This window comes from Nelusetta ayraudi, unplaced genomic scaffold (genome assembly GCF_046127955.1).
Source record: "Nelusetta ayraudi isolate G7.1 ecotype Tasmania unplaced genomic scaffold, CSIRO-AGI_Nayr_v1 ptg000006l, whole genome shotgun sequence".
Lineage (NCBI taxonomy): Eukaryota > Metazoa > Chordata > Actinopteri > Tetraodontiformes > Monacanthidae > Nelusetta > Nelusetta ayraudi.
Genome location: NW_027466056.1, coordinates 2,971,245 through 2,997,952, shown reverse-complemented (window position 1 = coordinate 2,997,952; position 26,708 = coordinate 2,971,245). Strand labels below are relative to the sequence as shown.

At 44.7% G+C, this 26,708-nt stretch overlaps 1 protein-coding gene across 17 annotated transcripts; it reads left to right on the top strand.

Moving 5' to 3' along the window:
• The first annotated feature begins 1,701 nt into the window (after positions 1-1,701).
• Positions 1,702-26,708, top strand: abi3bpb (ABI family, member 3 (NESH) binding protein b). 17 transcript variants are annotated; one of them, XM_076015431.1, is made up of 23 exons: positions 1,702-3,582; positions 8,562-8,741; positions 12,007-12,075; positions 12,183-12,315; positions 13,610-13,791; positions 13,897-13,931; positions 14,369-14,408; positions 15,136-15,204; positions 15,871-15,945; positions 17,229-17,429; positions 17,884-17,955; positions 18,444-18,629; positions 19,169-19,234; positions 21,533-21,598; positions 21,722-21,847; positions 21,976-22,065; positions 22,176-22,385; positions 22,529-22,634; positions 23,332-23,411; positions 23,706-23,735; positions 23,814-23,972; positions 24,064-24,186; positions 24,867-26,708. In XM_076015431.1, exons 1-23 carry the CDS (start codon positions 3,507-3,509, stop codon positions 24,980-24,982), a joined length of 2,490 nt encoding a protein of 829 aa, XP_075871546.1. In that variant the 5' UTR covers positions 1,702-3,506; the 3' UTR covers positions 24,983-26,708. The 17 variants fall into 17 exon arrangements, with proteins under 17 accessions (XP_075871546.1, XP_075871554.1, XP_075871562.1 ...); XM_076015439.1 differs by lacking the exon at positions 17,884-17,955 and having other exon boundaries at positions 1,717-3,582; XM_076015447.1 differs by lacking the exon at positions 18,444-18,629 and having other exon boundaries at positions 1,732-3,582.

Here is a 26,708-nt window from a genome sequence, read left to right as displayed (position 1 = left end):
GCACCCTTTGAAGTGCTGGCATTTAGCTTTTTATGGGACAAGGCGTGACGCCGCTCCGTAGCTCGTCTGCAACAAACCCGGCTTTATGAATGCGGGGAAAGAAACAGAGACGAGAGAAGAGAAGGGGAGGAGAGGAGAGGAGTGAACTTTGACAAGCTGTGTGTGTGTGTGTGTGTGTGTGTGTGTGTGTGTGTGTGTGTGTGTGTGTGGCTCCGGTGTTGACATTAGCGAGCGGTCGTGTCTCGGCCTGTTGTTTGCAGCTGCTTCAGTCTTTACAGCTCGTTGCAAACATGCAATTTTTTTTTTTAACACTTCAAAGATGCAACAAGATGTGAATCTGATTGAGGCTCCATCTTCACTTGCTTCACTAGCTTGAAGAGAAGAACAGTCAAGAATCGTGTTTAGTGCATTTAGCTTTCACATATTATTTTGATGTCTTTCTGAGACTAAGGGGCTGTTTGCACGAATACAGATTTTTTTTTGAAACCGTACATTTTCGAAACCGCACTCGAAAAAAGAAAAAAAAGAGTTTACACAAAGCAGTATTCCAAGAAATTCCCGTTTACACGAATACGCTGGAAACGACTGAAAACGATGTAGTACCTATGTCCGGTCTGGTGTGGCACCGCAAGTTTACTCCCTGAAGGCGGCAGAAGAAGAAGATCACCTCAACAACATGAGACAACAGACGGAAAGATCGCTCTTGAAAAGACGGTGTGGATAAACTACAGAGTTGAACTTCTGCTTCGAGTTACTGTCGAACACAAAGCCTTAAACGGCCCATGTTAAGGTTGACTGGGAGTAGAGCCAGTTTAAGTTTGCTAACATTTTTGTCATTTAGGTTTCCTGCCTCAATATCCCAGTGCGCCGACCCAAAAGGAAATCAATAAAAAGTGAAACAGGATGTTTGCAAATCGCTGTGTTTATTTTCACTCATCCTCACTTCACAGCTGTTCAGGTTGCAGGGTGGGGGGAGGGTTTTAGAGCTGTGACATCAGCGTTTCCAAAAAAGATCGGTTTCGGCGTTTACACTAATCCGGGCAAACAGCATTTTCAAAAAAATACACCCTGCGGAACGTTTTCGAAAAAATACGGTTTTGGTCGGTGCGGTTTCAGTGAAAACACCGGCTTTGTGTAAACACTGCATAAATATTTGTGCAGTTTCAGTGAATCCTGTATTCGTGTAAACAGTCCCTAAGACTTCATGTCTAATTTCTCTCAAATTCCTTCCCTGAGGAAGCCATTACTAGCTAGTGAACAATAGCTAACGGCCTCTGTGACACATCGTCGTAGCTTTAAGCAGTTCCTCAGTGTTGTTGGCGCCTCACTGATTTTAAAAATATCCTTTCTCAGTATTCCATGTTTTTGCACGAGTTGCGCAAAATGGCAACTTTTTCCCCTTGCTTTCTTTTTTGTTTAATGGCTGTAATTTCAGTGCATTAAGTAGAAGAAAAACACTGTTAATGTTCTTGCCGAGCCAAACGCTGTGGTCAGACGGGCGGACAAGCAATTTTTTCATTACCAATCAAACATGTGACATCAGTGAGTCCACCCGGTGAACCATCCCGACCGGCCGAAGCGTCACATGGCACCTCGGGGCTAAAAGCTAAAAGTAGCACAGCGGTCGCAAGGTTGTTTTTTTTTTAAGTTTGACCCGCCAATTTTCTATGTTAAACTCACCCTGCTACTTCACAAAGAAGAATCAGTCAAACCAAAATTCACCCTAAAAATGTTTTTAATTTCACCATAAAAAGTGGAAACCTCAGCACTGCAGCCAAAAAAGGACGAGCTCAGAACCGCGCCCTGAGAGACACCTTTGCTAACGAACGACTCAGTTTGAATCTTTGCCCAGTTTCTCTGGACGACCCTGTGGCGCCAATCTTTTGGCAGCTGTCCCAGTTTCCTGGTTTTGTCCCATTGCCGTAAGACTGAATGACCCGCGAGGTTTTTCTTCCTCTGGTGGCCGTATTAGCAGCACATTGTATGAGCTCCGCGCTCCAGCCCCCGGAATAATCTGGAACGTCACCTTCCTTTTCTCGTCCTCGGCAGCTGCTGCTTGGCAGCTTTCCCTCCGTCCCTCTGTCCGTCCTGTCGCATGTGCCGACACGTGCCGGACGGGGGGCGTCGACATGACTCCCGGCCAGCGTTTTTGGGGTGTTCCTTTGCCCCTCCTTCCTCCTTCCTCTCCCTCCCTCCTCGTCATCGTCGGCCAGCTACTCCATCCAGGAGAAAACATGTCAGTGACTTTGGCTCGCAGCAGCCTGCACGTGTGAAGTGGGCGGACGTGTTGTGATGTCAGCGTGTGTTGTGTGGTGTGCGTGTATGTGTATGTGCGTGTGTGTGTTTGGTGGCCTTTCCCTATTCCCCCCCACGATGCTTTGCTGCAGTTGCCCTGGACGCTTCTATTTCACAAACTTTCCTGCTGGAGCACATGGAACAAGACCTCAGTGACCCAAACACAACACAACAGCTGTGTGCGCGCGTGTGTGTGTGTGTGCGTGCGTGCGTGCGTGCGTGTGTGCGCGCACGCGTTTGTGTGAGGTGTTTTGCTCTCCTTTCATTCCTCCTCCAGCAGTCAAATTTCCCAACTTACTACACTGACTCTCTTGTGTTTCTTGCAGCAAAAACGTGGACAAAGAGCAGATGCAGAAAAACATGACAGGAGGCAAACACTGAGCAGGGAGACGCAGCACAGCTACACGAGCGTGACAAAAAAGGAGGCAAGAGCGACGAGAGGGACGAGTAAAGAAAGACACACAAAGACAAACCAGCCAGCGACCGGGACAACAAATTAGGTGTAGACAGGCACATGAGTCCAGCAGAAGTGTTTTCAGTGCGTCGTAGCTGCCATGATTAGTCTCCAGGAGGCTCTAAGTGGGTTTGTGACTTTGTTCAACATCAATAGCAACACCTGTAAAAAAACAATAATAAAAAAATAAAAAAGGAAAATACAAAAAACAAAGACAGAACGTTGGTCCAGATTAAAAGCTGCCTGTGTTTGCTCCTGCTCTTCTCTTCCTGCTGCTGTTGCTGCTGCTGCTGCTGCTTTGCTTACATTTCATTCACATTATGTCTCCATTGCGAGGGCTGCTGGCAAAACACGCACAGCTGAATTATGATGTGTGGGGGACTGCCAAGAAAAAGGCTCTGAAGATGAAGAACTGGAAGGAGGAAAAAACACAAAAGAAACACAAAACAGCTCTGAGGTGGAGGGGCGATGAAGAAAACAGGAGGAGGAAGAAAAAAAGAGCTGGAGGAGTCCGTGTTTGAGGGAAGGAGGGTGGGGGAAAGAGGTGGGAGGGGCCGGCGTTGCCCCTGCCCCGCCCACCTGCAGACGGTATAGATGCCGGTGGTGCGGCGGTGCAGCTCTCCACAGCGAGGAAAACGTCCGTCAGGCTGAACAAGTCGCTAAGGCTGCAGAGCAGAGACGCCTAGTGAAGTTGTCCAGCTCCTGGTCGCTTCTCCACCACCTCCACCTCCAACTCCACCACCTGCTCCACCTCCTCATGGCGTGCCTGGCTCTCCTCCTCCAGGTGCTGGTGCTGCTGCACAGCGGGACGCTGCTACTGGAAGCCATCAGAGGCAAGTGCACCAGACGAGTGATGATGTGAAATGTTGCATGCGGAGTTCAGAGGTTTGCGGGGAGGAGGCAAGTGAGGGCCTCATTCAAAATGACCAGGGTCAGTGGGGTTGGAGGGGTCAGGTATCCGAGTCTGCACACAGAGACGTTGCGTGCAAAAGGTGAGTTTGCAGGCAAATAAACTTTTTAAACGTGTCGATGTGAGCGAGGAAGCGGGGAAACTGCGGGTGAAGCTGCTTAACAAAAAAACAAGCACAAAAAAGATAGGTTGGTTGTGCAGAGTGCAGGGTGTGTGCACGTCCACGTGCACATCCAGCTTCTCCTGCAGGGGTTCCTGCTGCATGAAAATCGTTGTACGCAGGAAACACGTTTTCATCCTGCAGGATTTTCCTGACAGTCCTTTCCCAAACTCAGCGAGCCCCTTCCTGTGAGCTTGAAGTTTTTTGTTTTTTGTTTTTTGTTTTGCATTTTCTCTTCTGCCTTTTCGTGCGCGCTGGACCTTGTCAGCACCAACTCAGCGTTTCAGTCTCCTCCTCTTCCTTTTGTTTTCTGCATTATCCGAGACGCCCTACTGCACGGGTTCTGCTGCTGTTGCTGCAGGTGTTGCTGCTCATCTCTGCAAGTTTCACGGGGGTGAGACCTTGGATTTCTTTGGGGGGAGGGGGTGGGGGAGTTGGGCGGGGCTTGTTTTTGATTCCAACCTCTGGCATCTGTCTGTTATAGAGCTTTTTTAAAACCTGCACAATCCCCTACAATGTGGAGGTGTTGCAGCGACACGGTGGTCCACTGTGGCAGCCTTGGGGGGTGGGGGGTGAGAAAGGGGGTGACATCAGCGGGTGAGAGAGCCAAGAACATCAGAGGGAGGGAGGGAGGTGGCAGGGGGAGAGACTGCTCTGCTTTCTGCCTCCTGCAGAGTCGTTGCTGCTTTCCCATCAATTTTGTTCCGCGTGTGAGAAGTTCCAGAGCAGCAACATTCAGAGTGTAAATCCTGGAGAAGCAGCGTAGGGCTAACAAACAGCAAACCTCCAGGCAAAACTTCACAATTGAATTCGAGGAAAATCCCTAACCCCACCATATTCCGTAAAACGTGCATCAGGGTTTTTTTTTCAGCCCAGATGGATGATGGAGTGAGTGCACATCAACTCTTTGCCATGAAAGGTGCCACTTTTGAAGGAGCAGTTCCGGAGTTGGCCTGTCGGGGGAGGTGAGCGCTGCAACGCGACAGCTGGTTTCCCTCCAAAATGGCTTTAAAAGCCCAGTGAAACCAGTAAAAGCAACAGCAGCTCGTTATCAGGCACATGAAAGGGAGGTTGGTTAGTTTCCACTGGAGGGATGATGAAGTGGCAGGCGGCTCACCACTCACTGGTGGCGGTGACGGCGATGGCTGCTCTCTAGTTGACTTCCACGGGGAGACAGCTGCTGATTGATCTCATTGACGTTGCACTTTCAACCGACAACGTATACGTCTCATCATTAGCCAGACAGCATCACATCATCTGCGTATACTTTTGTTCCAAGAACTGAGACTTGCTCTTGTGGTTCTCAGATTTCTCAGATATACTTTGATTCTGAATCTTTAGCCTCCCTGTGGTACAAGGAACTGGGTTCTCTGTCCTTCTTGAACACTCCAAAATCTCATTCTAGCGTTGCTGTGGCGTTTCTCCAGCATTTCACATTTTGTTTGTTGTTGGACTTTTTTGCACGTGCGAAATGGTGCAGAGGAGCCAGAGGAGTTTGAATCACTGCAATAGCTGAGCTGAAAACCCCGAAATTGTGCCTTGACAACAACGTGAGTCATGCGATCCGCGTGCGGCCGCTGCGCTCAGCTGTCCACCTTGTAAACGTCAGCGCGAGACGTTGGCCAGGCCGCTGAAGGAGCACGTGCAGCTCCTGAAAAGGGGTCTGCCGTCACTAATGTGGAGCTGATCCACTCTGCCGCAGGACGGCCAAGAGTTAGCCATGCAATGACACAAGTCCAGCGACCTCTTGGCAGGCTTTCCCACACAACATACGAAACCACTCAAAAAAAAAAAGCCCAAAAAACTGCTGGACAAGACGGATTAACGCTGAATTAGCCGTGATTGTTTGGCCGCAAGGTGCCCCCTGGGGGAGCGGGAGGGAGGGAGGTGGGGCAGAAACTTAATCAGCAAAACAAACACAGCGTAGCAGGAGACAAATGTTCCTGTGATGGAGTTTATCCACGATGCTCACGGAGCGCTGCACCCTGTCAAAGTGACGGATCGCCTAATTCGAGATCTTCAAGGGGGTTTCGCTTCCAACATATTTTTTTGCGGGGGGGGGCGCGTGTTGGCTCTCGAGCTGAATGGCCCCCACTCGGCTGCACTTCGCCGTTTATCATCCACAATCAGCATCGGAAAAGTTTGTCGGTTGCGACATTGCTGCTCCTCCCGTCCGACAATAGACAGTCAAGATAAACAGACGGGGCTGAGCCAGCGTTAATAAAAACACTTTTACGTGTCAGGAAAAGTCTTTCATCGGAGGAGCTGTTCGCTCTTGTCCGATTAAAAGCCATTATACCTGCTCATCAAGTGGAAAGACTGGTGAGTGCTTCCCCCAGGACGTTTTTCTTTTTTAATCTGGTCTTTTCAAACATTTGCAAAAATTCTATATCTTGAAACCTTAAAAAAAATCTCTATTGACGTCGGCTGTTTTACAATTCTTGGCCCAAGTCCATCATAAGGTCGCAGAGCTGTGAGTGAACAGCAACATTTGGAGCTCATTTTGGGCAAACACACGTATTACTCCAAACTGGTGATGGATATATTTCCATGATTAAGAGATCATTCAGCCGTGGCTCGTAATCCATTTTTTGCTGAAGCAAGCTTTTTTTCACATCCCTGTCGCTCCCTCTGACTTGGGTGAATGTTCGCGGCTTAGCAGAGCCACATGAAGGATCTGCAGATACATGTGGGATCTTCTGCGAGTGGTTTCGGGAGGATTTAGCGCAGGACAAATTCCAGCGCCATGTTTGTGGCCCGTTGGCACTCGTTAACAATGGGAACGTGTCGAGTAAAGCGAGCCCGACACTGCTGAATCAGGCCTTCTCGTGCTCACGTGTCATTTTGGATGCTAATCAAGCGGCAGATTTTCTGAGCGTAGTTTACATGATGCTTTACGGCATGTTGTGGAACAAAAGAAAAAAAAACATGTTGTTGCTTTTACAGATCTGAGCGACTTAAAAAATGCAAATCTTTGGCAACATCAACAAGGCAGCGAGTCCACTAGAGGGTGCAAAACAACCAGCTGTTCCAATTGGACGTCGAATTTCAAGATGGATCTTGCAGAATTTAGACGTCAAACCTCAAACCTCATTGGTTCAGCTCCTTTGCAAGTGTAGGATCTACAAATGTAATTTTCCTGAATTACTTTATGTTTTGTAGTTAAATCTCACTAAGCCTGGGTATGGGTTATTTGTTTTTTCTCCCAACCATCCCAGCCATCCCTCGTGGTACACCCTCGGTGCCTCAAAGTGCTGGAACAATAAAAGTCTTTATAGATCCCGAGGAAAAAAAAACATGTGGGACTGAAACATTCTGAACTTGTTAAAGGTTTTAAAAGTCAACCCTGACGCTGGAACGCAACCCTGGACAGGCAGAGGTCCCGTTCTTTCACTGACAGGACATCTGCCAGTCCACGTGCTCCCTGGACCTGATTGAAAACAGGATAGCAACTCAGAAGGGTAGAGACGAAATGTGTTTTTTAATATGATATTCATTGTAGAAATGATGAAACTGCATGATTGAATCCACAGTTAGCCTCCAGCTTCCAGAGAGTGACTTCAAGTATTTGTCTTGGAGAGAATAGAATTAAGGTCTATTGTCTCTATTTTCAGTTACTGAAATTTTTTTACACAAAGTGTTTATTGGCGAAAAAAACAACAAACCAAAACGACATGCTCGCAGTTTTCGGAGACACGTGCGTAACATCAGTGGGCTACCGACGTTGACACCAAGCACATAACTTCAGCTGGGATAACGTCATTGTCCCTGGCTTGCTAGCAGTGTTAGCTTAATGGCAGAGGCTAATGATGAATGCCCAAAGTAGAGGTCACAGAAGTGTCCTGCGGGAAACAATCCATCCAAAAGTTTATGAAATATTTCACCCTGAAGAAAAAAAAATTGCCTTGATTGGGTTTTGGAAAGAATGTCTGAAATTACCCAGAGACCCGCAAAAAAGGCGCTAACTGTCTGAGCACCAATGTTAACAGCACTTGTGTCATTATTCTGTGAATTCCACTCACTAAAGCAAACTTGACTCCAGCAGGAAGAGAAATGTTACAACAAGCTGCGGATCCGGTGACTCTAAACCGAACACAAAGCGTGCAACACCAAACCAGTGCGGAAAACACTTAGCATCTGTTTTCCCTCTGGCTGATTGCTCTCATTTGTTAAAGTGTTTTCCTTGAAACTACCTTCAGATATTTCGTAGTGTGACAGCCGTGGCTTGATTACCTGGAAATATTTTGCCAGCAAAACAATTTACACGAGCATGATGCAACAATTAAACGAACATGTGGAGGGTGAAAGGAAACATTGATTAAGAATGATCCTCGGCGGGAACACGACCAAGTTTGTTGGGTTTTTTTTTTTTAGAAAAAAGGGGTCAAAATTTAGTTTGGATTCTGGTGCTGCAAAGGGGAGTGTTGCAAAAGTGCCAGATGCCAGAGCAAAACTTTCAAAATAAACCAAAAAAGTTTACAACCTTAATAGTTTAATGAGTAAAATGTGCAGTATTTTACTAAATTACTAAAAATATTTTTCAAGGCGGGAGTCCAGAATTCAATTGTATTTTCGTTGGTCAGTATGTCGAAGCCAGCAGAGGCCAAAAAGAAAACTGAAGCAATCATGCATAATGATGTTGACCATTAATTTAAAATCACAGTTGTAATTGGATTGATTTCCCCGTCGTCCCTTTGCCCCTGCTCTGACCATGATCTCTCTTCCTCTTCTTCTCCCCCCAGTGCGCCGCCAGAACATGAAGGTTCGCATCAACGCCACCGGCGACACCATCGTCATGAAGTTCCTGCGGCCAAGTCCTGACGTGAAGCTGGAGGGTTACATCCTGGGCTATGGCAGCAACATGTTCTCCAAGCAGTTCATCCAGCTGCCGGAGAATGGCCAGCCGTACGAGACAGAAGTGGGTAAGTGCCAATACGGAAGCCTGCAGAGGACACAAACAATGATAGCAGCCCAATCCCTTATCAACAAAAAAAAGCCAATTTCATCCAGGTTTTTCTTCAAGGTTCAAACCTTGCCCATCTGTGGATCGTTTGACGCAGCCCAAGATCAAAATGTCCGAATTTTCTGGCTTTTATCTTTCAAAAATTCCACCAACCTGCATGGAGACCGTTAAGAACAATGTTTGACAGGTCTTTTTGAGAAGTCTTATGCAATGCATTGTGCTGAATCAGAGACACCCCGAGATCATGGCAGCAGTGATCGATAACCATCCAAACCGCTTGGACTCGTGGGAAAGACAGCAACGTCCGAGCCTCAACACTGTGCAGTGGGGGGACCGTGAACATGAGAACGGTTTTGGAAGCCCAGCACTCTGGCAGCGGTAGCAGCAGGTGGCTCTGATCCGCGGCCTGACACTCAGCCAAGGTCTAAAAAAAAATGATAGAAGTTGGGCTGGTATGAAGAGAAGAGCTGCTGAAAACCATCCATCAATATCTTCCTGGACTGGCTCTGTTTGCACCCCCGTTGGATGTTCATTTATCCACTCTGGGAAACTAACATCTGTCCTAATGGACACAGGAGAGTCCCGTTTTCCCTGGCCAACTTCCCAAAGGTCCAAATTTGGCTTAAATTTTTGCTGTGAATGCCAACGAAGGCTCAGGTCTGTTTCCCTGAAAGTTTTGCTTTTTCGTCGGGGGGGTTTTGCTTTTCTTTTCCTTTTATGGTCACAGCAGCTACACTGTCACCAGCCCATAACATCCCATCGGTGTCCAGGACTTCATAAAAGTGTTTTGACAACACGAGAGAAAGCAGCGACTTGCATATTCCTGATAGTAAAACTTGTTGGACCTCATACGCATCTCGATATTTTCACCAACTGATCAATCGTCAATGCGTACATTGGGGTTCAGCTTCAAAAGAGCTTTTAGCAACTTAAGTGCTGCGTTCAAGTGCAGTCGTGAGAATCATTCGTCCCACTTGCCAAACTGTGTGTGTGTGCTGAGTCTCCAACTCTGAGGTCGAGCTGAACCCTCAACATAAATCGCAAAACACACATAAACACTTGAGTCAGAAGAGGAGTACTTCAAATCAGCCCTTGCCTCATTTTTTTTGCCGTTCTTCCTCCCTCCTGTCATGCAGACCGCAGAGAGGGTGGGGCTGTGGCGGCGGCCTTACCTCCTTCATGTGGTGTTTACCTTACTGGTTTAAGGCTCCCAGTGGAGAGGCATCCATTAGCGGCCTGGGGAGGGATCGCCAACCGCAGTTTGGTCTGGGCTGATCCAAGCTTCGCGACTTCGGTTTCCCCTTAAGCCACAAAGATGCCGCTTTGGGAGACGCAGGAATTCTCTGCTTCCTCTACCGGGGAAACTGCTGCTTACTGCATGCACAGAATTCCTGGAGCTCATTCTTGAAATACTTCCTGTGTGTGTGTTATTTTTTGTCTTTCTAAATGCGCAAATCTGATACAGCAAAAAAATCCCCAACAGAAATTATTATATCGTCTGCGTATAATGAGATTTCAGTCCTTTTCAGTACACATCTGCGGCCAACACCCTGCAACCAGGGATCATTTTCATTTAAAAAAAACAAACAAAAAAAACAACAACACTTAAGTTCAGTCTGGAGGATGACTAGCAAACCTCCCTGGAAAAAATTCCTGCAAAGCTGTTTCAACGTGTTCACAATTAAAAAGAGCGACGGTTGAAAGTAAATATGGCACAATTAACCCACAGCGGTGCCGCCAAGGTGAGATTGTCTACGGACAAGAGAGAGCACGTTGGCCTCATTCAAAAGAGACGACTTCGCATTTTCCTGGCTCGTCCGCAAAGGGTGGACGGAGGTGAGCCTCTTTTATTCTGTGGGATTTCAAAAGTCTTACTGGGACAAAAGAACTAAATCCGAGGCTTCATCCACTTCTGTGGGCTGTTTGAGACAGAGCAGCTTCTCAAAGACGACCGAAAGGGAAAGATTCCACTTTGTAACTCTTGCGTGCGATGGATGGATTTCAGACCAGCAAGAAAACAATTCACACCCGAGCTTTCAAAGATGGTTCCACCAGAATTCTGCAAGTGCAGCTGTTACTCTTCATAAATAATAATGAGAGCATTGACTCCAGCAGTAAAATACTCCTGAACTCTTCACTTTCGAGCACACACCGCTTACTTCCTATCCCCGCCTCCCACGCACTTCCTGTTGTCTCATTGTTCTCCTGTCAGACGTTTCTCAACGCTTTTTTTGTGTAGGTTTTCTTAGTCGGCTGAACTGACGTTTCAGGCGCCAAGCATCAATTTCTTTTTTTAATCGCTGCAGCTGCTGTTTGGTGTCCGCCACTAAGTCGTTTTAAAGCTCTTCAGCCGCTAAATGTGGAAAGAAATTCTGGGATATTCAGCTTATTCTGGGAGTTGTTGCAGCTGTCAGGCCCCTCCTCCCCCCATGACTTTCTCTCTCGCCCTCTAATGGCTGTCATGTGTGCAACGCTTTTAACATCGATCATCATGATCCTCATCCTCATAATCATCGTTATCACCCTGCTGGTTGCACGTTGTAAGAGATTCCTCACATGTTGGTGCCCTGGACGCTGCACACTACTCGCATCACGTGGAGAAAATTGTCAGCAAATGATGTGCTTTTTTTTCTTCTTCTTCTTCTTCTTTTTTAAATTAACAAACGATAATCTAATATCGTTTGCCTGAGATTCAAACAAATGGTTTACGTGCAAATAAACAGAACCCTTTTTTTTCCGGGACTTGAGACTCTGCAGAGCGAGAGAGCAAAACGCAGTCCCAACATCTGGTCAGTTTTAAACAGTTATTAGGGATCCGGTGAGTAAACAGATGAGGACCTGCTCTGCCGGCTGGCCTGGTCCGGCCCAGCATCACATCCAGCTGTGAGGCTGCCACCGGGATTCAGCTCGCTGTGCCTCTGAGCCACTGCAAACATGAGGAAACGCATGTGCGGTGGAGTTCTTTTCCTCTGCAAGACAAGTCAAAGTTGAAGCGGCCTTAAAAAGTCAAGTTTTTTGAGTTAGATCAATTGTGTTCATTATTTATTTGGTTTGTATCTCTATTTTATTCAGACATAAGCATTTTTTTCATGTCTGAATAAACGAAAACATACAAATCTAAGTTTTTGAGTTCTTACAGCTACGCTGTGATCAAAGATCATCTTAAATTCCTTTAACGGCCCCGATTAAACGGGACTAAATCCAGACTCTATGCTTCCCTTCAGACGCTGAGCCCAAGTACCTGGTGGCCGTCCAGCCAATCCCAGTCAACGATGTGAAGAAGCACTGCACGGGTAGCTGGCCAACCCTTTTTTCTTTTTTTTTTTTTACTTTTATTTCCTCTTTATTGCTCTGCACCGACGGGACACCTCACTGTGTCTGCTCTCGTCTGTTGCCATAGGGAAGGTGAACCTGGAGAAGCCGCTGCACCTGGTCATCGGCTCCGTCAGCCCCACGGCCGTGCTGCTGTCCTGGGGGAACTCGCTGAAGACACCCTATGACGGCAACATCCTGGACGAGTGTCTTGAGGACGGGTGAGCATTGCTAAATAGACTCACTAATTGTAGAAAAGCAAAACAAATCAAGCTATTACATAACCAAACACACGTGTGTTTAAATTACGAAAGTGATTGTGTAGCTTATTAGCATGTCACATTTTTAGATTTATAGATAGCTTGAGAAAACTGACATAATTTGGATCTTAAAGAATTTTGAGCAAAAGCATTTATCACTTTTTTGTTCTCAGTTCTTTACGTCTCTTGCCACTTAAATTTCAACTTGAACGACTTGATGTCCTCCCTTTTTTAAAGATCTTCAAACAAGAAAGCAAACATAGATAGGCTAACTTTTGCAGAAAAGTTTGTCTTTCAACACTGATGTGTGTTTATTCACCTTACCAACAATGACTCATCCAGTATCATAACATTCAAGATAGTGTTTCACCTCATCAAATTGCATTTTTGACAAGTGCTTAGTCATTTTCCCTTGTTTCGAAAACCTTTGTTTACTAGTGGCACTGACTGGTCTTGTCTTCATGTACCAAGATAATACCATAGTTTCACGGGAAACCATGGTAGAATTCTGTTTGTCTTTGCGTGTCGAGAGACAACACACTGTTGGGACAATGGGACCGTTGTTTTCCATTGTCGCTGTCAAACATCTTGGAGGAACCCACGGAAAGCTTAAGCGGAATGTCTTCTGCCACCCTGGCGGCCTAATCCAAAACCTAGTGCCAGGTCTCTCTGAGGAGGGTTTGGCTGCAGCCGCCAATCTCTCCGGCTCTGAAAAACATGACTAAGGAAGGAGCGAGACTGGTAGTGGCACTGGCACTGGCCAGAATTAACAACACCTAGCACAGGAAATTTTACATGCTGAGGTCACAGCCGCAGAGGGAGGCCAGAGAGAAACCGCATGGTCTAAAGACGGCGTGCAGGTGTGGAATGCCTTCTGTCTGTGGTCCTCCACCCCCTTTGACTCTTTGAAAGCCAGAGGAGTTAGCTTCTGGCATTGGTGGGGCAGTCAGCACCAACACCAGGGCAGAGTCAGCAAATCAAGTTTTTGGTGAGTTTGTTCCATCACACTTGAACACACTGAGGCTACAGTTTGAGTTTGATCCGAAGCCTTGATGATCTTTATGCCAAACAAATTTCCAGGATGTACCCAAATATAACAACAAGCCAGTTTTGGTTCAGGTGCAAATCTCACAAATAAAGAGGCCAAGAATGGAGCCCTGTGGAACCCCAGACTGACCTTGAACAACCCTGATGTGCTCCCAACGAAGCACATTGCCATTGTGATGATGGTTCCATGTTTTCCCATCACCTTCAGGTACTACACCATCCGCTACAGGGAGAGGAACAGGAAGTGGATCTACCAGACCTGCCCCACCAGCGACACAGTCATCGACAACCTGAAGCTCAACACGCCCTATGAGTTTGGCGTCCGCTCCAACAAGGACGACCGCCGGGGCACGTGGAGCAAACCAGTCATTCACAACACCAACATGGGTGGTGAGGGCATTATTTGGTTTTGATCCAAAGAATTTTCTTATTTCTCACAGAAATGAAATCTGATTGCTTGATTTTTTTTTTTTTTTTTTTTCTGCAATTTCACAGATAAGAAGCTGCGTCCTCCTCATCCCAAGCCAATTGTAAGTGAGCCTTTTTTTTGGGTGATTTCAAGGGGTCAAACCTGCGGAGTATTTAGCCTCATAACCTTGAAATATGACCATGCCAAAACATTTTCTCCCACTTCTCAAGTATTGTTATAACAGCTCCTCAAAAATATTGGACTCCCTACCTAGAAACAAATACCCAGCTTTAACTCTGTTGTACTCCAGGCGTACGTCTCCGTTGCTGGTCTGCATGTTAGACCGCGTGTACGCAACATGAAACATGACGTCCGTTTCCCAGCAGACACATATTTGATGTGCTGGCTCTTTAAAAGGGGTCGGAGGTCAGAGTTGTTCCTCTCGCAGGGCCTAATTTATCACCTTTCACGGCCACTCGCACGGTTTTCGTCACACTGAATGAAGACGATGCTAAATGCCGCAGGTTGTGACTGAACCTTGTCTGCTCTGTTTTTCAGAAACCTCTGGGTCAGAACGCACTCTTCCTTCCCCGAACCGGTAAGCACCGTCACTTTGTTTTGCTATCGGTTCCACTGTTACAGTGAGGAACTTGTTCAGGCAGCAGGGTTTTGTCACTGCTCCCTTATTATTTCTGCCCGATTTATTGGAGGAATCCGTTAATGGCCCCTCAGGTATGTACAGTGTGCACAGTGTGTCCTCCGCCTCCATCTGTTTCACGGCGGCGATGATAATAAAGTGAGATAATAGAAGCTGTGGCGAATGAATAAAGCGTGTTCAGGCTGGTAGTAAACGCGCTGTCTGGAGTTTGAAGTGTTTTACCTTAAAGCCAAAGTCAACGCACTTAATTACAGGCTGTTTGATTGAAACAATTGAACCAACAAGATGTAAATGTGTAAAAGAAGCGTTAAACAGAATCGTGTTTTGCGTATTGGGTTATGATTTGATTGGCCATTTGGCTTTCCTACTGAAAGAAATTCTTTATTTTAGTTTCGCCAGTCCACCTGGATTTATTTCACACGTCTGTCAAAAAAAATATTTTTTTTGTCATTCAATCAGATTTGACCACTTTCAAGATTGTTTCTCCAGCTTTCACCCTTTGTTCCCAGATCCCATCCAAGAAATAAAAAAATTCTTTCCCCAGCAGGAATAACAGATGCTTTTCATTGATTTCATCTATTTGTTACTGATTTTATTTCAGCTCTTCCCTTTTATCTGTTTCAGCTGTTCAATTTCATTTTCCTCTGATGTGTTGACTTGTTCACAGTTCTGCACAACAGGACTCGAATCTCTCCTCTCCTCAAAATGCCGAATTTCCCCGGAGCTCCTCGTTTCGGTGATTATCTTTTTTCTTCTCTGTAAACACATACACGCACACACGCACACACACACACCACTCCTTCCACACCTTTTATCCCTCCACTGCAGACCTGGAAACACATTTTGTCCCCCAAATCTTCTTCATTGAGGCCCAAATGATTTGGATCTTGCCTCCACTTCGCCCCACAAACTGCGGCGAAACGATTTATGGCGGCTGTCTTATTTTATTTCTGTGGTTTCTCTGAGTTCTCCCCACTCACCGATGCCCATTTGCAGAAGTTGTCCCATACTTTGTGAGTTAGAATAACACCCTTTGCAAATTAGAGCAGCTGCAGCTCGTTAATGTGAACACGGCCGTTCGCTCTCGAGACGGAGCAGAACAAGACTCGCGGGCGTGTCGCTCAATATACGTTTGGCAGACACACATTGAAATGTTGAAACACTTCAAATCCGACATAAATAAACTAAATCAGTAGTGATTTGTCATCCAGAGTTTCAAGCTCAGGCCTGTGGCTGCAGGCAAAGGTGGACGTCCGCGTGAATCAGCACAACAACTGTTTATTTGTCAAAAAGAGAACTTCTTCTGCATTTTTGTGGACTTTCCTTTTTTTTACCACTTTCTATTAAACTAACATGGATTCTATGTTTATTTTCTCATAACTAGCCATATTATTTCCCACAGCACCACCTGAAAGCCGCCAGGAAGCATTACCTCTGCCAGGCTCCACTGAGCCCAAATGGCCTCGTGTGTCATTCGGTAATGGAGCCTTGTTCCTTCCCCTTTTTTCTTTCTTTTTTTTTTACCATCAAGCTTTATTCGAGGCCTGTTACCTGCTTCGGCTGAGTCTTGGGGGAGTGGGTGGGGCCTGGGACTGCTACAGCAGCTATTGCGATCGGCTTCACGCTAGCATGCCTCAAATTCACTGTAGAAAGTCGTGGTTTCAAAGGCGAAGACGTTGCGGGAGGTTAGGTGACACCAGTAAGTTTGGTTTTCCCACGCCCAGCGGCACCGCAGTGGCAGCTAGATCATGGCTGCTATTGGTCATGTGACTACAGCTGCTGTCCGTTATGCTGGCTTACTCTTAGCCTTGTCTACCTTTGAACAAAGACTTCTCTCTGAATGCCATCGTCACCGTGTAGCCTCATCAGCAAATTTATCCCAATTTGACGAACCTAAAATAGTTATTTTAGGCTAGTCTGTCCATCGAGCTAACTTTTAATTAATGTGAAGAGATAAGCAGGTGTTGGATCTAGTCAACTGACAAAACATAATTAAAAGCATTTTATTAAAAGGGCTATATCGGAAGAGCAAATATTTAATAATTGTGGGGTTACAATTTATGTTTAGCTGTTATTTTTAGCATTATTTTCAGATCTCCTATTCTGCAAAAGTGGGAGATGAGATATTTCTGAGACTGCTTTGGACCCTGTACCATTTTTGTGTAGCGTAGCTAGAGCGTTGTGGCACAGAAGTAAAAAACAAAACAAGCAAGGTTTTAGCAGTAAACCGACCCATAGCAGTAAACAGACCCACCACCAGTAAACAGAACCTTGGAATTGACTCTTTAAGCTAAAAGGCATCATTGGATTCCACCAAATTGGTATCTTTGTCAAAGGTTGACGATGAACTTCATGAATGTGACTTTCTCCCTGTTTCTGTCTCCTTTCTTGCCTGTCCTCTGTAAAGTCACTGCTGGATCGTCAGTTTGCATGAGAAGACTGCATGTTGCCCAGTTCAGACGCAGACGTTGTTGGATTCCCCCCAACCAGGGTGGAAACAACACAAGCCGATCTGCAAAAATGTCCCCTCCCACTTTTTGTCAACCTATCATGTATTTCTATGAGGTACCAGATTATGGGACTAAAAGTGTTTTTTATATTGCTTTGCCAGTTTGAGATTTGTAAGAAAACACCATGAAGTATAACATACTTTAATACTAAAACGTAGACTCAAAACTAAAAATTAGGAGTTGGTATTCTGCCAAAAAAGGTACACTTAGATTCCCATAGTCACTGTACCTCTCTCCTCTTCAACATCAGATCAGGAAAACACTCTTAAAAACAACTCTGAGCGCCCGGCAGCCCATCAGCCCAACGTTCCCAAACTCCTGACCACCAAAGCCCCTCCTACAACCACCGCAGCCTCCCTCCTTCTTAAATTCCCTTCCAAGGGTGACTTACATCGCGGCCAGACTACTAAGGCTCCCACTAACGCACCCGAGAAGCAATATAACTCCGCTGGTAATTTCCCATTTTCCAACTTTCTTTCTTGTGTTCTACTGTTTTAGAAAGAAGTATATGATCCTGAACTTTTTTGTAAGAAATAGTTCTATGCGAGATCTGTTTTGTGGCTGGACTGCACTTTTTTTAGAGAGTACGATGAAAGTGAAACCCATAGTAATCTTCTGTTGACAGGTCCACTATTAGTCAGATATAAACATCATTGTCATCTGCACACAATCACACAGAAGGCCTATACAAAAATTCACTCTATTAAGGGTAATCTCTATATGTTATTTGCAAACTATTTCCTCTTGGAATTGACTCTTCTGTATGTACTTTTTAGTTTTCTAGTAACCCTCCAGGTTTTCCAGAAGTGCTTGTCATTTTGCGTCTGCAGGTTTTGGATCCTCTCCAGAACGAGACAAACATCCAGCATTTTCATTGCTTTAAACCCTTTTTTTCTCCCACACAGTTTATGACAACTCGCAGGACGGGTCTTCACTGTTGGCTCTGGCAAATGACAAAGACAAAATTTTCAAATGGGGTAACGGAAACCTCACTATAAGCTTTACTCTTCCTCTTGAGAGCTGGTTTTCCTTTCTTTCTGCTGTTAATCCGCAAACCGTCTTGTTCCCACAAATCTTCCGGTTGGCTTCTGGGATTGACTTGTTTCCATCCACAGGAATGGCTGCATCGCTGAAGGACCATGTCAAGGCATTTCATCCAACATTCGCCTTCAACGTCTGCATGCGGCACACAATCATACAGTCATGATCACGTCATTAAACCACCAACAGCTTAAATGACTGTTTTCTCAAGATTGTGGGCCTTTAAGAAAACTCTCCATGATCCCATCCAACTCTTTTGTTTCCACTGCTCTAAACATCCACTGGTTCATCACTGAAGAAGCATCCATCACTAACCAATGCTGCACTGGGCTGCCACAAGCTCGTTTGACTTGGCAACTTGGATGAGGTCAAGGATGAATCAATAACAAAGGCTCTGCCATTGTTTTTTTTTTTGATCTTTCAGGTCAAGGCACCAAAAGAACTCTTTCTCCAGAACCTTTGCAGCCTTACAACCCAGCAGTTACCTCGTTGGTCACATCCATGAGGCCTGCTCCAAGAAACTCTCTCTATCCTCTCTCTAACGGCCCAAGAAGGCCCAACCCTTCCTCTAGACCCAGTAACTCATCCCCAACCTCTGGGATACTTAGGGGTAATCCCACTCTTTCCTAACACTACCTTGATTTTACCCTTGTCCTCTTTGACTTTACCCAAATGATTCTGTCATAGTTGATACACCCCTGTCAGAGCAAAGTCTAACCACTCTATTGTTCACTGTCTTGAGTACTTTCAATCTTTTTGGTCAATAAACCGTTGCTTGATAAATGAACCTCACATTTTGAGCAACTGCACATTTGCTTCAGCCCTCGCCCTCTCGAGCACAGTTAGTTTATCATTCAGTGTGAAAGATCTTGGACGTTGTGCCACGGCGACACAACACTTTTCCTCTCTTGGCTAAACAGTTTTTCTGTTCAAACAGTTCATTGTTTTGGCAAATCGGCCCATGCATAGTTTGTCAAATTGGCTGAACAAGCTTTCCAGGAACACACTCATCCAATTTCAGTGTTTACTAAAAAGTAAAAGGGTCATTCTGACTTAATTTGTAAAATTGTTCCCAGTGGACTTTAGCAGTTGTTTTTGCCCAGGCTTCACTTTTCTTTATCTTGGTAACACTTGGTTTTCTTCCAACAGTCAATGGACAGCCACACCGGGGCCTTTCCCCTCCTAAACCCGCTGTATGGTCCAGAGCCCGACTGGGTAAACAAAATGAGTCATTTGTCACTTTTTGTTTGTTAACCTCTCACTCGCTTTTGCAGCTTCCTCAGCCTCAGCTGCAGCTCACCTTGGTGTTTTTGTCTCCATTCTTTTTGTTTATTAACACTTCATCCGTCCATTGGTCTGTCTGTCAATGTCCTCCTTTTTTGCCCATCACGCCTTCTGTCCTCACCCAAGCTTCTGAAGATTTTTCAGCAAAGCTTCTCGCAAGGACTTCTACAAATAATCAAGTGGACGTTGGAGTGGGAGCTTGATTATTTGAGCTGGTTACAAACTGTTGTAACAGCAGCCAATTAAGTTGTTCTGTGCTGTGTGGTGGTGGGTGGGGTTTCTTTGAATGTCTAGACATTGTTTTTTTTATGAAAGGGAACCTTATTGAGAATTGCTACAATTGTGGAACCAATCCGCCTTCCAGATGTTTTCAGGTTTATGTAAATCTTTAGTACTTTACAAGTAAAAGCTGGACCCAGACCAGTGAGTAATAATGAAGGATGGAAACAAACATTCTTAAATTTAAGAGTCATGGTTGTCGACATATTTCATTGGTCTCATGAGTTGATATGATACCACACACATAAGGCCAAGTTGCCGAATTTTGGCACTTTAAAATTTCCTAAACAGGTGAAGTATGCACCTTTTTGGTGAGTCAGTTTTGAAAGCACTGCCTTTTCATGCTGCAGTAAACGACTCGTTGCTTGGGAGCGAGCTGTCTGACTTTCCTGCTGTGGTTGACCGTTGGATTGCCAATTAAGGAGTGTCTGTATGGTTGGTAAAATACTAAAATGTGGTCCATCTGCATCCAGGATTTGCACATGCTGTGTGCCGACTGGCGTCTGAGTCATTCAGGGTAGTCCTGCACAGTTTGGTCATGTGTAGCATTAAGAGGCCAACATTGGATGGGTTGTAGCTGGGGATAATAAAAGGGCCTTGAGCTTGAGGGGTTTTGGCCAGAAGCTTTGGAGAGGATTGCGGAAAATACCCTTCTTGTTAAAATATGCAATCCGGTGTTTGTTTCACTTTTTTGTTAAGGACGTCAATTTGCAGAGATTTACGCTTTTAATGGCAGCAGAACATTAAAATAGGAACTGTTTCTACTTAACCTGTTTAGAACCTGATCTTGATTTTGCCCTTAGTTTTCGTCTCTGTCCTTCATGGATGCGTCTGGTCAGGGTTCAGCGTTTACTTCTCCGCTTAATTGCAAGCAGTGTGAGTACAGTAAGCTTCGAACATGTTGCTGCAGAGGCGCTGTGTTTACGGAGCACTCACGCAACCAGGACAGCATGGCGTGCACTGAGAACTTTGCATAAGCATGCGGAAACCGCTGTTTGCTTTTTAATTGAAGAATTGTTTGTGCGTAAAAAGGGAGAATCATACCAATATTTATTTCGTTTAGTCTTGCTCTGTAATCACCGGGCACTGCTGAACACGGACGCAGTAATTGCAACAGTTTCCACTCTGACTTTCCAGGACAAAGAACCTCTTTGAATAATTTGCTACAGGAGTTTTGTTGACAGAGAGCTCTTGGATCCAGCTGCTCAAGAATAATAGAGGCTTTACCCCGCAAAGCAAACCAGCTCTTTGAAGACCAAATTATTTCAGGAAGAACAGCAAATATTCACCAAATCAGTGCACTGCAGGCAGTCTGGCATCTTGTCTGCCTTCATACATATTTACATGTGACTGATTGAAAGGAATCCGTCTATATTGTTTAGTGTTACAAGAAGTTGTCAGGACTCCATCATCTTTCATGTTTCTGGCTCTGCCATTATTCCATTTAGTTCTGGAATCGGGTCAACCCCTTGATTGTGAAGAATTTTTGGCTTTTCTAAACGAGAGACAGGGTGTAATTGGATGCAGGTTCTGGACATGCACAGATTTTAGGAAAACATACATGAATTACACTGGATTGTTCGTGTTTTCAGTTTCATTTGGCAGCTTTGAAAGGGATATCAGGTTCAACTCTGGGCAAAAACAGTGTGATTTTCCAGGAGATTAAAGAGCACCTAGCTAGAAAATAGAGCCAAAGTTGATGTTAAACTGTCATCTTTGCTATTTTTAGATTTAGAACTGGTAGTAGACAAAACATGCCTGAACCTGATTGATGGCAGAGTTGTGTGTACCACCGCAAAAGTTATGAAAGCACTTAATTCTGATGGTGGGAAAATGTTCTGTTCCCTTCCACTGCAAAAACTGCCAGTTGTCGACTTTCTGAAAGGTCTCACACCAAATCCAGGCAATTAGCTGTTGTACATAATGTTTCCTATGTCTGGTTCCTTCCAGGATCTCCTCGCTCATCCATCCTGTTCAACAAGAAACCAAACATGGTGGGCAAACCTGGCGAAACAGGTTAGAACTCCAGAAGAGTTAAAAAAAAAAAAAAAACTGAACCTAATTCTGTCTTTTGGGTGTTTATTAAGGAGCACAGTTCTTTTTGTCATGTATTTTTGTCTGTTGTCTGTTTTGCATTAGACAAAGTGAACAACTTGAAGCAGTCCGACAAGTTGACGATCCTAAAGCCCAAAATGCCTCCTGCAACGGCCAAGCCAACCAAACAGGAGCGAAGACAGACCACAACTTTTGCACCAACAACACCTGGTACAAAGACTTTCTTTATTTTTAGATAGAGGAGGCAAGATTCATATTTAGTTCTTACTGAAATCAATAATTTCAAACCAACAAGCTTGGAAGATACAAAACAGTGCCTGTGTTTTTATTTTATTCAGCACCTCAACAGGAGAGCTGGGAAGACTCTGAACTGTTTAAACCAGAACCGTCCTCTGATGTTGATGCCCTGGGCAAGAAGCGTTACGTTGGTAAGTCCAATTAATGGGAAAATAGGGCTGAAAAGTTCATGCATGGAGGAGGCTTTGCCTTCCAGGTCTTGTAAAATTCTGACAAATCCCTCCTCCCTTCTGTCCCCAAGCTCCTCACGTCATCTACCAAACAGGCAAGAAACCGGACGAACCTTGCTCCATCACATCTTCCCTCAACTACTTCCCTGAGGACGAACCCGGAGAGTCCAACGTGAATGCTCCGCCCAAGTCTCCGCCCTCCAACCTTACCGTGGTGACTGTGGAGGGTTGTCCTTCCTTCGTCATCCTGGACTGGGAGAAGACTGATAATGACACCACTGGTACGAACAGAAATGAGAAGATAGTTCAAACTGAAAGTCGCAATTTTGCCAACGGGTCTTCTTTTGTTGGGACTCGTATTTTAAATTAGGAAAAATTAGCTTTTCCAAACAGACTTGAATATACTGTTGTTGTTTTTTTTCAGAGTATGAAGTCATTTCAACCGCTAAAGGACCTGACGGCGAGCAGGTTTCCGTCCTTACAACCAACCAGACTCACACGGCCGTGGAGAACCTTAAACCTGAGAGCAGGTACGCTCGACATCAGATATGGCCTCCAATTGGAATGGAAAATTATTGATGTTGTCCTACCTATCTTCAGAAGTCCTCTTAGTTTGATAAAACCACGCAGGTAGCTTGAGGCAACAAATCTTCTTTGGCTAGCTCCCGAAAATTCATGGTTACCCTCAGATAAAACTTTTACCAAAAAATAAAAAACCCCACACTGCCTTCATTGTCCAAATCTTCTCAACTTTTCATAGTCTGGTGAAACAGCCCTACATGGTTTTGCTCAGACTAATATAACATTCATACCACACTGTATTCAGCTGTCCAAACATGCCAAGGCAGCGACGCAACTCGGCAGAGTCGACCCGGTGCCTCTTTGCCAGAGGTTCAGAGAGCAAAAATAAGCAGAGTTCGCCCCGTCACGCTCTCTGAGATTTGAGTGGTGCTGGATATGGGAAAAGTATTTGGTGGTGGGAGAGTAATTGTGGCAGGTGTGAATGACTCAAAGCAACAGCGCTAGCACACTGGTTTAGGTCGCAGTGTCAGGTGACACTGAATAGGAGAGAAATTATTATAGCGCAACCACTTCAAAAAGAACAATGAGAAGAATCCATCAGCTTATGAACTTATGGTTTTCTGTTTATTAACAGTCTATGTAATGCAATTAAAGGTCACCCGACGCTTTTGTTTAATGCTTTGTCTTCTCTTTGCTCCTTCATAGTTACGAGTTTAAAGTGAAGCCAAAGAACGACTTGGGAACAGGTCCTCTGAGTGAACCGGTGTCCTTCAACACTGAGTCGGGTACAGTACTGTCCATCTGCTTCATATCTGCAACCAAAAGCTAATGTACAAATGTTTTCAATAGCCAGAAGATGAAGGAAAAAAATTAAAGCTTGTTTGATTAAACGGTACCACAAGAAAGAAAATGAACAGACCTGAAGCAGGATTGCTGCTGGTTTTGCAACCCCTCAGCTTGCCTTCATTAGCTTTCCTGAATGAATTACCTTTTTTGTTGTTTTTTTTTAAACAGAAATTTTCCTGGAATTCCTATTAATAAATTGAATTAATAAAGTGTCTTCATCTTTTCTTCATTAGCGGATCCCAGGGTGAGCGAGAACGTTTCAGGTAAGACCAATGATAACAGCATCACAGTGTCGTTGTCGTATGACACAGTGTTGCAATCACGGCTCGTTGTCTCCGCAGGAAAGGACGCCATCTGGACTCAGTTCCCCTTCCAAACAGACTCACACTCCGACTGTCACGGCAAACAGTATGTAAAGAGGACTTGGTATCGCAAGTTTGTTGGTGTCCAGCTGTGCAACTCCCTCAGGTACAAGATCTACCTGAGCGACTCGCTCAACGGTGAGTTTCATTGAAGTTCCCCAAAGATTTGTTGGACTGTGTGGAGTCAGGGGGTTATATTAAGGTCGGCACTATTTGTTTTACCTTCCAGGTAAATTCCACAACATTGGTGATCAGTCTGGCTTTGGCGAGGACCACTGTCAGTTTGTTGACTCGTTCCTGGATGGCAGAACTGGCAAGCAACTCAGAGCCGACCAGCTTCCATCCAGACCCGGTAAACAATTTGTTCCAAACGCTCCTGGCAGGTGTTTGAAAATGTTTTCGCAGCTGCAGTTGCTCTGGAGGCAGACGTTAGAAGGGCCCCGACGTGCAGAGACTCGGTGGCGGTTCCAGTTACAGAAGGATGTCACATTCTTGGCGGGATTCAACCCATGTTTTGACATTTGTGTGCGTTCTGGTCGTCAGACACCAAACACATCGACTGTTTCTCATTCAGCAAAACTGAGAAGTTGTTTCAGTGCTGAAAGTCGAAGAAAAAAAGGCGTTCATGTTTTCTGTGATACACTTTCAAAAGGAAAGTTGTTAGTTGGTAGCTGTCGAAGAACATAACTACTGTTCAGTAGAGCAGAAAAAAATGTCCTTGGCTTGCCTCCAGATTAATGCTACTCGTCACATCTGATTTTAATTTTAGCTGAACATATACATAGTACATTATATTAGTGTTTGGAAGGTGTTTTGTGGGGACAGTTTTAAGCTAACCTAAATGAGCAAAACAAAACAGTGGGAGGTGTTGTGCTATTTACCAACTGGCTTGCAAAAATTTGTGATTTGTCAAATCTGAAGATTAAAGCCAGAACAGTCTTCCAATCGTCATAGCGTTAAGGAATAATGAACATTGAAGGTTTAGAAGACTGACAGTGAATTGTTTTGTTTGTTTGTTTTTGTATTGCCCAGGTTTTTACAGAGCCCTGCGCCAGGAACCTGTCCACTTTGGCCCAATAGGAGGCCGCTCCCACATTAACTATGTCTCATGGTATGAGTGTGGAACACCCATCCCCGGAAAATGGTGAACGGACTGAGTGGTTCTCAGAGAAGGCCGGAGGAGGAACCAACGCCCAGACTGGGAGGGAAACAACAGCGGGGGAGGTCCTAACAAATCTGACCACCCTTTGAACTGCCTCACTTTACCCAGTGCTGTAAAAACATGTACAGGACATCCTCGTCAGGGAAGTAATAACAGGAAACATATAATAGCAAAACAGGCCTTATTACTATTTATCGAGCATCAAGGCTAAACTGGTAGAAGAACAGAAAATACACGGAGGTTCCGTTACTCTCTGCAGTGTGTGGAGGGGGCAAACTCACGCTAGATATATTTTATTTTGTGTCAAAATAATGGGAAGCTGGCTCCCTGAATACTATTTTCATAACTTTTGAGATGTTATTTATCAAAAGGTTTTTAACGACATTTCTTCACGAGGTGCAAGGTCACAGATTTTTTTTGTTTGTTTGTTCAATTATCGGGTCTGTTCCTCTGGTCCAGAGAAAAAATTCTACTCCAAGTGTTGGGCCGTGTTAGGCAACATCATCTACTAGCGAGCCACAGGACTGTGGATTAATGAGTACATTTGGCTAGATTATGAAAATGCATCCTAGAGGATGATGTTTTGCAAATGAATAAACATGCTGGAGGAAAAAAACAACATTAGTGTTGTCATAAACTCCAGATGTGTTGTTTAAACATTTTGCTGCCTTCCACCCATAAACAGAGGAAAGTGGCCGGCTTGAGGCTTCTTCACTTGCAATTTGCACAACAGAAATGTATTTATATGTATATGGAGGGAATGTATTTTTGCAATACATTTTTGCAGGTGCATATGCCATTACCGTGGATGTTATATTTGTCTATACCTGAACTAAAATCTACTCTTAAAATCTTGCCTTACTGTATGCTTGGACTGGGTAAAAAGCTAGCAGCCCGCTAGCTAACTCGCTGGCTAGTTTTCTGAAGATATGAACAGCCAATCTTGCCGTTCTTCCTGGTGCACATGTAGCATGTTTTGCCTAATTCTGAATCATCGAAGTGTAACATAAAAATTGGAACGACAAAGGTTGAACTTTTTTTTTTATTGGTTTGGCAGCACATTTGCTTATTAGCCTACAAACAAAAGTAATTTACAGCTATCAGTAAATCTATTATGGTAGTCCTCAAACAAAAGAAAACCCCATTAAACATCTAAGTAAACTAAGTATTATTAAAGCAGTTCCCAATTAGCCCTAAACCCCTGTCGTCCAATTTGTAGGAGGAAAGTTATTTGAGGCGCATAGGTTTGTAATGCCAAAAGTCTGCAAAATGTTGCTCAGTATTTCTGGATTGAATTGTTTTTTTTGCAATAATCCAGATTATGATATCAGGTGCTAATAGTTCCGATGCTCCCACTATCTTTGGGAGTCTGACTATCTCGAGGCAGAGCGTGCTTTTAAAAGTGATGCAGGACATTTTTTTTTTTTTTTTTTGCATTATTCTTAAAATTGCAGCATTTGACTAAATGCTGTTTCCTGTATATATCTGTGTACTGTGTAATATGTACTGTGCCTGTATCTTCCAACTGGAGCCCTGACTGTACTCACGCCATTCATTACAGGACAGGGATAACATCATTAACAGACAGAAGAGTGCTTTGTAAAGAACACAAGAATGTATGATAGTGCTGACTTTTTTCAACTCCTGTTTGTTCCTGTATTTTCCAACAATAAAAATGTTTGATTTGTTTTTCTAAGAAAAAAAAAGTGTTG